This window comes from Ovis canadensis, chromosome 14 (assembly GCF_042477335.2).
Source record: "Ovis canadensis isolate MfBH-ARS-UI-01 breed Bighorn chromosome 14, ARS-UI_OviCan_v2, whole genome shotgun sequence".
Classification (NCBI taxonomy): domain Eukaryota; kingdom Metazoa; phylum Chordata; class Mammalia; order Artiodactyla; family Bovidae; genus Ovis; species Ovis canadensis.
The window spans coordinates 56,760,038-56,773,996 of record NC_091258.1 but is presented as its reverse complement, the minus strand read 5'-3'; the positions used below and the strand labels follow the sequence as shown (position 1 = coordinate 56,773,996).

At 63.0% G+C, this 13,959-nt stretch overlaps 1 protein-coding gene across 4 annotated transcripts; it reads right to left on the bottom strand.

The window, feature by feature from the left end:
• Positions 1 to 759: 759 nt before the first annotated feature.
• On the bottom strand, positions 760 to 12,986 carry LRP3 (LDL receptor related protein 3). 4 transcript variants are annotated; one of them, XM_069549007.1, is made up of 7 exons: positions 12,469 to 12,986; positions 10,572 to 10,619; positions 5,110 to 5,284; positions 3,591 to 3,805; positions 2,050 to 3,166; positions 1,675 to 1,807; positions 760 to 1,418 (listed from the first exon to the last, which is right to left on the bottom strand). In XM_069549007.1, exons 1-7 carry the CDS (start codon positions 12,539 to 12,541, stop codon positions 831 to 833), a joined length of 2,349 nt encoding a protein of 782 aa, XP_069405108.1. In that variant the 5' UTR covers positions 12,542 to 12,986; the 3' UTR covers positions 760 to 830. The 4 variants fall into 4 exon arrangements, with proteins under 4 accessions (XP_069405108.1, XP_069405111.1, XP_069405112.1 ...); XM_069549010.1 differs by having other exon boundaries at positions 760 to 1,437; positions 12,469 to 12,982; XM_069549011.1 differs by having other exon boundaries at positions 760 to 1,437; positions 5,110 to 5,248; positions 12,469 to 12,982.
• Between the last annotated feature and the right edge of the window lie 973 nt (positions 12,987 to 13,959).

Here is a 13,959-nt window from a genome sequence, read left to right as displayed (position 1 = left end):
CCAGACCCTGCTGGAGGCTCAGCCACCCAGGAGAGCCTGGGGTTCCCGCCAGAACTGCCTTTCTTCCCCTAAATCCCCAGGTAGTGAGTGTCAGGACTCAGTGGCCTGGCTTGGTTTACAGGTGGGGAAACTGGGGTTTTGAGACGGGATGGCATGGGTTTGGCTGCTGTCAGTTGGTGCCTCAGCCTCTGCCCTCTGAGAAAGCATCGGGCACCATCTTCTTGGGACCTTGGGGCCTGTAAGAGATCCCGTGAGCTTTCTCTACCCCGTACCTACTTTCTCAGCCTGGCATCAAGCTGACCAGGCCCACACTGACCCCACAGGCATGAGGTTGGGGGCAGAAGCCTCCTGGCCCAGCTTCTCCGGGGCCTGTGCCACCAGAGCGCTCACCGTGGACTAGGTCTGATGTACCCATGGCCACGTCCAGTCCAGGGACAGCTCTGGCACCCCACAGGATGAATGGAGGGAGAAGCCACAGGAAACATTCCAGGAAGCCCTGGCCCTCCTTCTCTGGAAAAGGATTCCCAGAATGGGGTCGGGGTAGGCAGATGGGGACCCCCCCCAGGTGCATTGTGTACACTGGAGCCCTGGAGAGGGGCTCACCACTCCACCCTCTTCCCGCGTTCAACCCCCAGCAAGTCCATCTGCCCACCATGCCCACGGGGGGGGGGGGGGGGGGGGGGGCGGGCCAGGGTGCTGACACAGGAAGCTGGCAGGGCTCCCGGGTGGGCCTCTCCATAACAAAGAAGGACACGGAGGCAGGGCAGAAATGACTGTGTATTCCCTGGTTACAAAGCGGGGCTGTGGCGGTCATCAGCATGTCCGGCGGGTCAGCAGACCAGCAGGGCCTCATCGTCACTGGCCTCCAACGTTGGGGAGCAGGGTGGCGGGGGGCTCCTGCAGACACCCAGTGGCTCTGATGGGTGGGGGCCGAGGGTGCTACCGGCAGTGAGGGCCAGGGGGTGAGGGTCCTGGCCGGAGCAGGACTCCTGAGGCACGTCCACAGGGGCTGGGCTGGCCACCAGAGGGTCCCTGCCAGCCTTTCTGTCCTTGTCAGCCGGCCTGGACTCCAAGGGGTCCCGAAGGCCGGAGGCGGGTGGCACAGAAGGTCCCACCTCCAAGGCGTGGCTGGGGGCGCCAGGGGGCCCCTCCCCTGCTGCCCCCGGGCTGCTTGTGTCCGTGAGGGGTGCCGGGGGGTCCCGGGCAGCCCCCGGTGCCGGTTGGAGGAGCCCGTCACCCAGCACCGTCTGGGAGGTGCGCGCCGCCGTCAGCAGCGGGATCTGCCCGCGCGGCGCCCGTGGCCGGTGAAACAGCCGGTTCCAGAGGCGGCCGAGGCGGCGGCGGGAGGGCCCGCGGCGGGAGGCGTGTCTGCGCATCTGTCGCCGCATGGCCGTGCGCAGGTTCTGTAGCACCGAGGCCTGGAGGGTGGGGCGGCGGCTGAGGGGGCAGAGGTCAGCACGACCCCACCCCCCGCCGAGGGGACCCCTTGTCCCCTCCCCTGGCCGGTCACCCTGCTGAGGCCTCATCTCCCACCTCCCTCAACCCCAGGACCAGCCCGGCTGCACGCTGTCGCACCCGGCCCCTGGGCCTCCCTGCACCCCGCGTTCTCTGAGGTCTGGCTGGGCGGGTCGCGGGGGCGGGGCAGGGGGGCCGGTCTGAAGCTCTCCGGCTCACCTGGGATGCACTGTAGACGGGAAAGTCCTCGACGGGTGGAATGAGGCCCTGTGCGATGAGCTGCCCGTATGACGGGGGTGCCTCCCGCCGCACAAACTCAGCCTCCAGGCGTGTCATCTGGGTCTCAAAGGCCCTGAGGGCAACGGCAGAAGGGCAGCATGGCAGGCCGGCCAGGCGGGGGTGGGGGTCGCACTTCCCGCTTCCCACGCGGCCCGCCCGCGGCAGGATGTGGGCCCGCCTCCCTCCATCCGGGCCTCCCGAGGGGCCCAGACAGGAGAAGCCCCCCGGGTGGGTGGCCCAGAGCTGCCGGAAGCGAGAGCCCAGGCCCTCTCTCCAGGAACAGGGAGGAAGCGAGGCTCCGGCCCCAGCGCCCACCTGTACTCCTGCGTGCGCAGGGAGTAGAGCTTGAAGGCACAGCCCAGGGCGATGACGAGCAGCAGCCCGCAGACCAGGCTGCCGATGAGCGCGGCGGTGATGACCTTGCGGGGCACGGCCGCCAGGCAGCCGTGCTCGTCGCTGCCGTCCTGGCAGTCCTCCTGGCCGTCACAGCGCCACGTCTCGAAGATGCACAGGTTGGTGCCGCAGTGGAAGGTGCCTGGCTGGCAGGAGAAGCAGTTCTTCTCGTCCGCGCCGTCGGGGCAGCTCTTCTGGTTGTTGCAGCGGTCGGCGGGTGTGTAGCACAGGCCGCTGCCCCCCTCGCAGGGGTACTGGTCCGGGGGGCAGGCGGGGCAGCCCTGCTCGTCCCGGCCGCTGGCACAGTGCCACCAGCCGTCGCAGCGCTGTGGCTCCGAGAAGCAGCCTTGCTCGCCTGGGTCCTCCGCGTCGCCCTCGCGGCTGCTCCCGCACGGCTGCTCCCACGGGAGGCAGTAGCCCTTCACTTGGTAGGTGGCATTGAAGCCGTGGCCGGCGCTGCGGGCGCGGGCGTGGTAGGCCACAGTGAGGCGGCCCTGGGCGGCCTCCAGGCTCACCGGCCGGTGGTTGCTGCGGTAGGATAGCGTCTGCAGCAGGCGGTCCCCGCGCTCGCCCAGGCCCTCGTACACCTGCACGTAGTCGTCGTAGCCTAGCCGCAGCTCCAGCTGCAGCAGCACGCGCCGCGGGTCCTGCGTGTCCACCAGCCACGTGCAGTGAAGGTCCGAGGGCCCGCGGGCCGCGCCGAACAGGTCTGGGGAAGCAAAGGAGCCGTAGAAGCTGCCCAGCCGCCGGCCGCAGGCCAGGTCGGGGCAGCCAGCCTCATCGGAGCCGTCGCCGCAGTCCTGAGTGCCGTCGCAGCGCCGCTCGGCGGGCAGGCAGCGCGTGGAGCGCGCCCCGCTGCAGGGGAAGGTGCCCCCGGGGCACAGGCTGCCTGGCGGCTCCGAGGCGGGAGCCGAGCAGTTGCCCTCATCCGAGCCGTCGCCACACTCGTCCACGGTGTTGCACTGCCAAGGGCCCGGCAGGCACTTGCCGTTGTCACAGCGGAACTCGTCAGCCTGGCAGGACACCTGGCCCAGCTTCCCTGCAGGGTGAGGTGTATGGTGGAGACGGTCAGGGGTGCGCAGAACCACCCTCCTCATGGGGCCTGGGGCCAGCAGCCCACGGGAGGTCCCCCCCCCAATCCCAGAAAGGCCTCTGCAGGGTCCACGGAGGGGCAGGACCCAAGGAGAAGGGCCCTGGATTCCCTCTCTCCCTGGCCACCTGAGGGGTAGAGACGCCTCAAAGCCAGGGAGTCTCAGGTCCTGACTTGAACCGGGGTCTATAACGTAAGGTCAGTGATCTCGAGGGGTTCCAAGTCACCCCGAGGCAGCAAGATGACCAGTTCCTGTCCCAACACTGGGCTCCAACTTTGGGGCTACTGGGGGAGACCCTGAGGGTAGGGGGCAGATGGAGGGCGCCACCCCCACCCCCGGGGAGCCCATCGGTGCACCTGCCATTGGTGTTACCTCGGATGTAGGAGAGACGGAAGCCCTGGGCCTGGCCAGAGCTGGAGGTGTCGGAGTGGAAGAAGATCCAGACATGGTCCCGGGCAGAGATGAAGGCAGGCGGGATGGCAGAGCCGCAGAGCCGGAAGGCCTCCTGGCGGGGCGGGGCCGCGGGGCCCAGCATGAGCCAGTCCAGGGAGCACTGGTGGGACTCCTCCACGTCAAAGTTGCGGAAGCTGCAGGGTTAGGGAGGACCGCAGACGTGAGTGGGTGGCCAGAGAGCAGCAGTGAGCTTAAGCTCACAAGGACGGCCAGCCCCAGCATCCCTTCTCTCCTCCACTTCCAGCCACTCAGCAGACCCCAGGGGTCCAAGAGTGGCTCCATGAAGAATCAGGACAGTGTGGACGACTAGGAACATGTCAGCCCCCATGCAGCTCTGTGCAGGCCTCCTCTGTGCCTCTCCACCCTCCACCAGAACGCACATGGTGCCCCAACCCAAGGCCACACGCAGGTGGAAGCAGGAGTCCCATGGTAGGCACTTCCCTCCACTTACACTCTCTCCTGAAGGACAAGGCCCAAGGGTCCAGATCCCCCTACGCTGGCTTTGCTTCAACAGACCCGGCACGAATCCCAGGCCAGGGCACTGAGGGGGCCTGTGTGCACAGGGCAGGCCTGGGCTGGGGGACAGCTCATCCCCTGGGGAGAAGCACTGGCCCAGGCTGTGGACGAGCAGGGCCAAGGAGTACTCTAGAAGTGGCCAAGAAGGCTGGCATCTTTGAAGAGATTCCCAGTGGCCACAGGAAAACAGGCACAGACCCTGATGTGTTCCCATCAGACCGCTGGCCTTGAAGACTTGGAGTGACTGGGTCTTCCAGGCTTTGCATTTACGGGAGTGACACCCCAGCCAAACTCCAGCCTCGGTTCCACCATCTGATCGCCTCACCCCGCTTCCCTCTGCACATCCCCACAGCTTATATCCCCGCAGCTTGAGCACCTGGCTCTTCCCTGCTTCCGTCTCCTGCTGAGATGGCCCCAAGGGCCCGGGGGGGGGGGGGGGGCGGGGGCGGGAACCCGCTCTGGGCTTAGTGCCAGCCTGGCCTCAAGCCACCCCTGCATCCCAGACAGGACACTTCTGCCACCTCACAGACAACTGGGCCATGCCCTCCAGTCCCAGGGCTCCCCTCCCTGGCAGGCCTGAGGAGACAGACAGCCTCACAAGCCCGTGGGAGAGGCCCAGAGACCCACACCCACATGTTCACATGCATTCGATTCATACCTGTGCACACATAGACTCACACATGTATTTGCACACCTACACATCTCACACACATGCCCTCCACGCCTACGCACGCATGTGCTCACAAACGCACAGACGCATGTCCATACCTGCTCAGGTTGGGCTCACACACATACACAAGCACATGTGTGTTCACACACCTCTGGTCACTGTGCTTGTCACAGGCATTCACATGCACACCATCACACATGCAGCACATGCAGGCCCACATCGAGCCGCTCTGACACCCCCGCACGCACGTACCTGATGGTGATCATGTCCCCGCGGTCGCCCTGTATGTACCAGCTGCAGTTGGTGCCCGGCGGGTAGTTGAGGGGCCAGGCTGGGCTGTAGATGACGCCGCGGCGTGCAGTGTGCCGCTCCAGCTGCCCGCTGCAGGCGGCTGTCAGGAGAGGAGGCTGAGAGGCGCTGGCTTCACCTTTGGGTGGGAGGGGGCAGTGAGGGAGGGTGACCCTGAGCCCCCCACCCCGTGACCTGAGCACAGGCCTTCCCCAGGTAGGCTCAAGGCCAGCTAAGGTGGTCATGGCCAAGGGCATGGGCGTGCCGTGAGACTTTAGGGAAGTGGTATGTATGGAGTGGGGAGAGGAGGAACCCCATGGACTCGGGACAGTCCACCCTGTGCCCCAGAGCCCAGCTGTTCTCAGGGCTGGGAGCCAGCCTACCAACTCGCCTTGGCACCTCAGAGGTAAGGCCTCTCGGCCTCGGGTCTCAGCTCAGTGGAGAATCCTGGGGCCCTAGGCCTGGTGGCCCAGCATAAGCAGACCCACTATGGTTCCCTGCCTGCCACCCCACCACCCCAGGGCCTAATACAGGCCTCACAGAACACATGCTTTTTGAGGACCTACTATGTGGCAAGCACAGTACCAGGCATGCCCATAAGACAGGTAAAAGTCTGGCTCTGTGGGGCTCACAGACTAGGGGAGGAGCAGACAGACAATGCAGATTCCCTGGGCAAAGTGAAGTTTATAAAACGGGCCTGAAGGGAGGGGCTGACATCCTGAGGTGGCTGGAAACACAGGCTGGGTCTGATGGCATCTTGTGTGGCATTTAGATTTTATTCTGAGTGTGAGTGGGAGGCCACCAAGAGGGGATCTCAAAACCAGATGAGGAAACCAAGGTTCAGAGAGGGTCAGTGAGTTGCCCATGGCCACAGAGGGTAAGTGGCAGAGTCAGGGCCCACCCTGGTCCTCTAGTGGGCTGAGCCTCTCACTGATAAAGTGTCAACTCATTGATAAAGTGTCAACCGTCCACTGTGTCAGTGAGCACAAGGGATCACTCTGGCCAGCACGGGTGATGAGCCTCTATGCCCAGCCCCGCAGGCCTCATTATACCCACCTCATTAGTTACACATGCCCTCTGCACCCAGCCAAGCTCACCTAGCTGAAAGGTGGCAAACCCTGCCCTGGTGTGCCCTGGCCTTTGCAGGACCAAGCAAGGTCCTGCACTTGGTTGCCCCTGCCCCTCATAGCCCCTTACCATACTTCTTCATCTGATCTTCACAACAGCCTGTGGCACAGGCAGGCCCAATTTACAGAGGGAAAAACTGAGGCCTCAGGGAAACAAATCATAGTCCTTTTCCTGAGCCCAGTGACACTACCTACCTCTTCACTCTCCCTGACCCCTGACTGTGGCCCTGCAAGCAGGGTCTCTCTGCTGGCTCTCAACAAGACTGTTTGGAACCCCAAAAGACTCAGCTGCAGAAAGAAGAGTGAAAGCCCTCCAGCAGCCTCCCATGCTCCACCCGTGGAGGTCTGGGTGATCCAAGGCTGTGACCCACAGGGGGTTAACCCCCAGCAGTGACTCACAGGAACATCAAGGCCTGGAAGAGAAACACCCACACTGATCCTAAAGCAGGGCTGACCACATCAGGTCGCCGTCAGAGCCTTGACAGCCCCAGGTTGGTGAGGTACCAGCCAGGGCTCCCCACTTGGCACTCACCAGGGCCTGGGAGGTCATCCTCCCTGAGCCTCAGCATTTTCGCAACCCAGGAGGGTAAGGACTAAACAACCTGAGTGGTGATCAGGGGCCTGAGCAACTGGTTCCTTGGATGGGTGAGGCTTTGTGGGCTTCCCAGGGACACTGACCTGGGGACACCCTGGCAGGTGTGAAGTCTGGGTGCCTCCGCCTCCAGGATGCTGGGTGGGGGGGGTGGTCCCTAGGCAGGGTTGGGAGCACATCCTCCCCCAACATTGAGTCTCTAAAGCAAACATTACACCCGGAGTCAGATGCTCCATCAGCCAGTGTGGGAGTCACCCCCGTCCCCTCAGCCCCCAGGACAGGCCTGAGGCAAAGCAATACCCACTGTGGCCTAGAGGCTTTCTCCACAGGATGGAGCCCTCGTGGAGGCCGGGTTTCTCCCCCATACTGTCCAGAGAAAGCCAGGCCTGCAGGGACCCATGTCTGGCCCTCTTTCATGACATGGGTAAGCCTGTCTCTCCAGACCACCAGCCTAGTCAGGAGCAGAAATCCAGACACTGCTTCGACAATCCCCTGGCAACATGTTCCCCCAGACATGCCTCACCCCAAGTGCCCCTCAGATGCACCAGACATTTCCCCATTGGGGGCAGCAATGTCCCTGAGTCACTGTTATTCTTCTGCAAGGGGGGTGGGCAGAGAGACCACGGTTACTGCAGCCATCAGCCTGGCGCAGGCAGAGTGACTGTGGAGGGGGAGGGATGCTGGGGTCCCTACAGGACCCCAAACTGGCCACTGCCTGGCCATGGGCCTGGAGGGCATCACCAGCTCAGACGACCAGCCCCAGGCTTCTCTGTGACGGCAATCTCACTCCCATCCCACCGCCACCCCAGCGCCCAGGCGCAGGCAGGAGAAAGAGCTTAGTGAATCCAGTCCAGTCCTGGAGTCCACACTGCTGGTCGCACCCTAGGCCCCAGCTTGCCCATCAGTGAAATGGAGTCAGAGGGTGCTGCTCATCTCAGGGTGGCTGGAAGATGTGGGGGAGCAGCAGTCTGGAGGCAGACATGCGTGTGGGGTGAGTAGGGGGGATGCCTGTGGGAAGTGAGGGCAGAGATGGCATGTATGATGAGGGGTGGGCAGTGAAGGGAGCTGGGAGATACTGACGCAGGATGGAGGCTCTTGGGGGTCTTTAGGGGCCGTCAGAGAAGTCTGTCTGAGCTTAACTGAAAGTGACCTGTGTTCACTTGGACAGTTTTGCTCAAGTCAGTGTTGCCTGCTCAAGGGAGCAAGGGGTGACTGAGCGCTTTCAGACCAGCGTCCTTCTTTCTTGGTCCAAAGAAATGTCAAATACTCCTGAGAGGGTATGAGCAAGCCTGAAGACACACAGCTTACAAATCTGGTTTCCACGGGCTGCCGGCACTCTGGACAACCTGCCAGTGTGCTTGATGACTAGGAGCCGGGAGCCCCAGCAGAGTGCCTGGGCGGAGCTGCCAGATGAATGGAGAACACGCTGAAGACCCTGCTCAGGCTCAGCCCCTGGGTCACAGTGGCCAAAGTCTGGGCTGCATAGGGTGAGTTATTCAACCCAGTTAGTGTCTGACAAGCTGGGGCAGGATGGGGACTGAGAGGCAAAAGCCTGTGAGGTCCCCGGGTGGCCCAGCTGGGCCCTGCGGAGGGACTGAGCCCAGTGAGGGTGGGGAAGCGGCAGGCGAGACAGTGATGACCCGGGCTCCTCACAGCAGGAATCGCACGGAAAACCTGGAAGTGCAGAGGCACGGAGCTTCAGGTGGGAGGAGACACTAGCAGCCAGAAGCTGGTCTCCACTTCTCTCAGCAATGCTAGAGGGTGAGAGACAGGCTCCAGGACAGCCTCAGCTCAGCCCAGCCCCTGCGGCCACACAGGCTCCGTGTGCAGCTTCAGGACACCGGGGGCGGGGTGGGGAAGGCAGGCACAGACAGCTTGAACCCCGCTGGCGGTCAAACAGGAGGCTGAACCTGGATGGATTTCTCTCCTGGCTCTACAGATGGACTTTGTCCCCCGAGCATCTCTTTTCAAAGCCGGGACAGACATGTTTGGAGCCACATGCCCACCCACACACCAGCAGGAGGACTGGCCTGGGACTCACAGGTGTAAGACCTGCCACCCCCTTGTCCCCTTCCCCCTGCGCCCACTCTCTACCATGGCCACGGGCACCTGACTCAGGTGAGGCCAGTCTGTCTGGTCCTGGAAATTGAGGTGGGGAGACTGGGTGGTTAGCTGTGGGGGCCGTGACGTCAGGCAGGACTGAGGCTGGCTCAGTGCTGAGCAAAGCCGGGCCCTGAGCCAGCATGGTCAGCAGTGGCGGCCAGGCTGCAGGAGCAGGAAGGAGCTGCTTGAAGGGAGAATGGGAAAGGAGGCTGAGAGTCTGCATCTAAGAGACAAGCCTGGGAGAGCAGCTTCTGTGAATCCTGAGCCTCCCCATCGCAGGGACAGCGACCAGGAGACAGCCCACCCCACCCCACCCCTCCACCTCCCTGAGCTGCCTCAGTGGGCCTCTGCTGCCAGCCAGACCCTGAGCAGAACTATTAATAAAAATCCCAGGTACCTCTTGCCCCACGACGGAGCTCAGGACACAGCAAACAAGCCCACAGCCCCGAGACTCCAGCTCCCGAGGCCCTTCTCAGATGTCTCCCCTGGCACCAAGGGACCCAGGGCCTGGGCCTATGCATTCGCCAACCCCTGGCAGCCCCCTCAGCAAAGGGCAAATGCCCCTGATGGCCTCAGCCCTGAAGGTTCCCACTCCTGGCGGCCTTTGCTGTACTTGGCACTAGGCCCAAGCATGAAGACGGCCAGCGGATGGACAGACCCGCTCTAACAGGCAGGAGGCAGCCACGGAGTTCAACTGTGTTTTCTTAGATCCCGTGTGTCTATTTGGCACCTGCTTATCACAGGGCCAAACTATCAGCCAAAGTGTTTACATCTCTCCTGCAAACCGGTGTCCGTGAAACTGGTCTTTCCCTGGCAGACAGGCTGATGCAAGACGGAACCCCTACAGACTTCTTACCTAATTCATACCCCAAGCCAATATTTCATCCCAGGGTCAGGTACCAGGCATGGAGAGACCACCTCCCCAGCCCAGAGCTCTTGGGGATTAGCCAAACTAGCCAGCCCTAAGATGTTTACTCTGCCCTGTCTTGCCCTTCTCCCCGAAACTTTGATCAAGGCTCTGGCCAAAGCCTTCCCCTAACTTCTGTCTGCCTTGACTAGACCTGATGTTGCCCAAGTGACCCTAAGCGGCATGGCATGTCCCCTCCTCACAAGACACAAGTAACAAATTCTTCCATCAATGGCTTTGGCCTCTCGGTGTTATCACTCAGTCATACCTTCATAAACTAAATCCCAGGTGGAATTGTAAAGCAGGCAGGCATCTTATGGTGCCCTATGGTTCTCTGGGACCCCCACTGCCTACAGGAAGCACAGTCTGCCAAGTGTGCAGGCCATGACAGTTTGCTAGTGGTATGAGGCTACCACGTGCAAAAGCTGTGCTGAACACCCTACCTCACTGGCCCATTTAACCAGGCTTCATGGTTAAAGGCACCCATTTTACAGAAGAGGAAACTGAGGCTCAGAGAGGTTATAAGCTTGCCCAATGCCAAAAAACTCCTTTGTGATGCAAAGATGCCCAGGAATTGAGGTGGAAAAAGGCCAGCTGACCTCAGGGGTGGATCCAGGATCCTGAAGGTTGGTACTCAGAGGTCATTAAACCAGGAGAGCAGGGAGGAGGGGAGGAAGGGGAGAAGCATGTCACTCACCTAAGGCAGGAACGGCGCTGCTGAACCGCCCGGTGAGAACAATGTTCACTGTGGGAGACACAAAGCGGGTTCAGTGGTGTGGGGGAGGGGAGGAGAAGAGGGGGTGGCTCTCGGGGCTTAAACACTTGGGGTGCAAAACAACACAGCCCAAACTCCAGGCTGATTCTCTTCATCTCGAAGGGCAAGGCCTAGAACACTGTTACAGTCCTGCTGGGATGGGCAGAATGAGAACCCCAGGGGATCTCAGGACTCACCCAAACACCCATAGTGGGAGAGAGCAGGGTGCAAGCCTGGCTGCATCAGGCCACTCCCGCCATTCCCCACGCTTGGGAATTCTAACTCACATTGGAGGGGGTTTGCTTGTACCTTCTCAGGCTTGGGAACCACAGGCCTTGACCATCCTTCAGGGAAAGACCTTGCTCAACCCGGGGAACGGGCCCTACTTATGAAGGGGACTCCTACCACACTGTAGGGCTTCCTCCCTCTGAGAGGCCTTGCCAGCCAGCCAGGGAGGGAGGGAAGCAGTTCTGATCACCCCCATTCTACAGGCACTCACAGCCACCAGGGCTCAAGGTCCTCCTCAATGTGCCATGCTGACCTTGCTAAGAGAGGCAAAGAATTTGCCTGCCACCTACCCCTTCAAGTACCCACCATGGGATCTGTCCTTTGCTTTCACCGAATGCTTTCCTGCAGCGATTATGGGAGCAGAAGATGTAGGCACACTCAACTTCCTGAGGTTCAGGGTGCCCCCTTCCCCAACATCAATGATGCCAAGGGAAGCAGAGAACATCTCTACAGGGGTGACCCCACGTCTGGTGAAGAAGAGACCCAGCTGCCCCCTGGCAGGACACCCAGGCTCTGCTGGACGGGGAGGGCCTTGGGGGAGGCCATAGGGTCTGCACCTTGCCTTGCACCCTGGGGGAAGCCAGGCACTCAGGAGCACGGGACCACACAGACAGATTGGGGAGTGGGCACTCTGGGGGCCATGAAGCCTACTGAGATCTGCTCACGCAGCTAAGGCAGGGGCCTTCCCCCAGCTCCTAGATTCTTGGGGGCAGAGGAGAGTGCACCCTAAAATGAACAGGCTTCTTTTTTCACTTTGTCATTTCAGTGGCTTCAACAAACCTTCTGGGATTACAGAGCCTTCACTGACAACACCATAGGGTGTCCCCTAATGACCCCGGGCTTAGATAATGGCCTCCCTCCTTCATCATGGTAAATAAAGGAGCCATGTGGCTACAGGATTTAACCCCTTGCTTCCCCTCTCCCGCACACACGGCCCTGGGAGGGTGGACGGAAAAGCTCTGGCAGGGCTGGATGTGTCCCCTCGGCCCTCCCCAGACACATCCCCCTGGGCTGCTGAGGCCTGCCCTGCCGGGTCCGAGAAGACACAAAGGGAAGACAGGAGTCATTCCAGCAACTGCCTCCTGCCGCGCATCCCGATCCCGGCTCCGGCTGGCTCCCGCCCCCAACCCACTCCAGGCAGGAAATAGTTCCTCGTTCAGGGGACCGCCGGCCCCAGCCCCGCGGGCTTCGCCTTTGTCCGCAGCTCCGGAGGCCCGGATCCTCCATCGCCGCCAGGCTAAGAGCGGGGAAGTCAGGCAAAAGTCACTGCCCGCCAATCCCAGGCGTCCGCAGAGCGGGCCGCCCCGCGCGCCGCTCACCCGGACTCCCGGACGCTATTCTGCACCCTGCTAGAGAGGCCTAAGACCCCAGCAGGCCGGGATGCCGGGGAGCCGCAGTCTCCTCCGCCTCTGGCTGGAGCTCTCGCAGTGCCCGCCCGCCCCGGGAGCCCCGGCCGAAACCAGGAGAGAGGGGCGCCCCGAGTCCGACCAGGGCGCGGTGCGGAACTACGAGGCAGGGGACCGATCCCGCTGCGGCCGCGCGGCCCACTCACCCAGGCAGACGACAGCGAGCTGCGCCCGGGCGCCCGGCGCCCCCTCCGGCCCCGCGGCTGCCCGCTTCTCCATGCCGGGACCGGCCGGCCGCCCGCGGGCGCCGCCTCCTGCCCCGCGCCTGCGGCTCCGGCTCGGGCTCCCGCGGCTGCTGCGGCCCGGATGCGGGCGGCGGCTCCGGCGGCGTCTTTGTGAGGCGGCGGTGCAGGCCCGCAGCGCGCGCGGGGCCACATCGGCCGCGGCTTCACGGGCCCCGCGGGGGCTCAGCGGCGGCAGCCAGGGAGGACCCCCGCCCGCCGCTGCCCCCGCGCCCCGGGCCCCGCGGCTCGGCCGGCCTGTGCCCGGGGGCCCCCGGCGCGCCCATGCCCCGCGGCGCGCAGCCCGCCCGGCCCTGGCGCCTCCCCGCGCGGCCGCCCCTCGCTGCGCCCAGCCCGCCCGGCCGGTGCCGCCGGTGGAGCGTCCGCGGGTCTGTGGGTCCCGCCGCCCGGCCCCTGGCCCGCCCGAGCCCGGAGGCCGCGCCGCGCCAGCCACGTGACACGCCCGCCGAGCCGCAGTGGCGCTGGCAGGGCGGGTGCGGGCGGCTGGGGCGGGCGAGGGGCGCGCGCCCCGCCTCGGGTGCTGGACAGCTCCACGCAGGCGGCCCCTGGCCAGTGCGCGCCCTCCCGGCCCGAGCCTGGCGCTCCCAGCAGCCCGCCTCCCTGCCCAAGAATCGGTCCCTCCCGGAGCCGGCTGAGATGGGAGGGGAGGTGGGTGGTGATGGGTAGGGGGTGGCAGAGAACGGGGCTCCGAGGAGCTGCTAAGGGCACCTGAGGGCAGGACCGCGCCTAGTGGCGCAGGACTAAGGCCTGTCTTCTGTGTGAGGACCTGCCCCCCTCATTGGCCACGACCAAGCAGACCCGCCACATCCCCGAGATGAATCGCTCTTCGCAGAGCGAGGCCTGTGAGGCGACACTGCTGACCAGGTGACCATTCTAAGAGGCCTCTGGAAACCCACCCCTCCCGCGGGCCCCAGAGCCCACGCAGTCATCCCGACAGGCACTGGGAAGTGGAGAAAAGGCCTGTTTTCCAGCCTTTTCCATCCGGGAGTGTTGTCAACCAAGGGACTGGGCCCAGGAGAAGCCGAAACCCTGGGAAACAGTTTGAGGAGACCACCTAAAGGGCCAACCCTTCTTTCTTGAGAACCTTGTGAAATGGGAGGTCCCCAGAGCGTCCCTCTCTGTCCCGGCTGCTGGGTATAACCTTCCCTGCCTGCCTCCCCAAGCCAAGGCTCAGGATTGGTCTCCCCTTGATGTTCCCTGTTTTGCAAAGAAGGTAGAGAGAAACCGGTGTTATGTTAGTGAACATTGTAGACAGAACTTTGTAGATGCTGTAATTCAACTAACTCATTTTCACAGTGCAGGCCAACTGGATTTTAATTTTTAAAAATCTGGGGAAAAAACAACTTTTAGGTTTTCTGTCTTCCCTTGTTCTCTCTTCTAATTCTTCTGGTGATT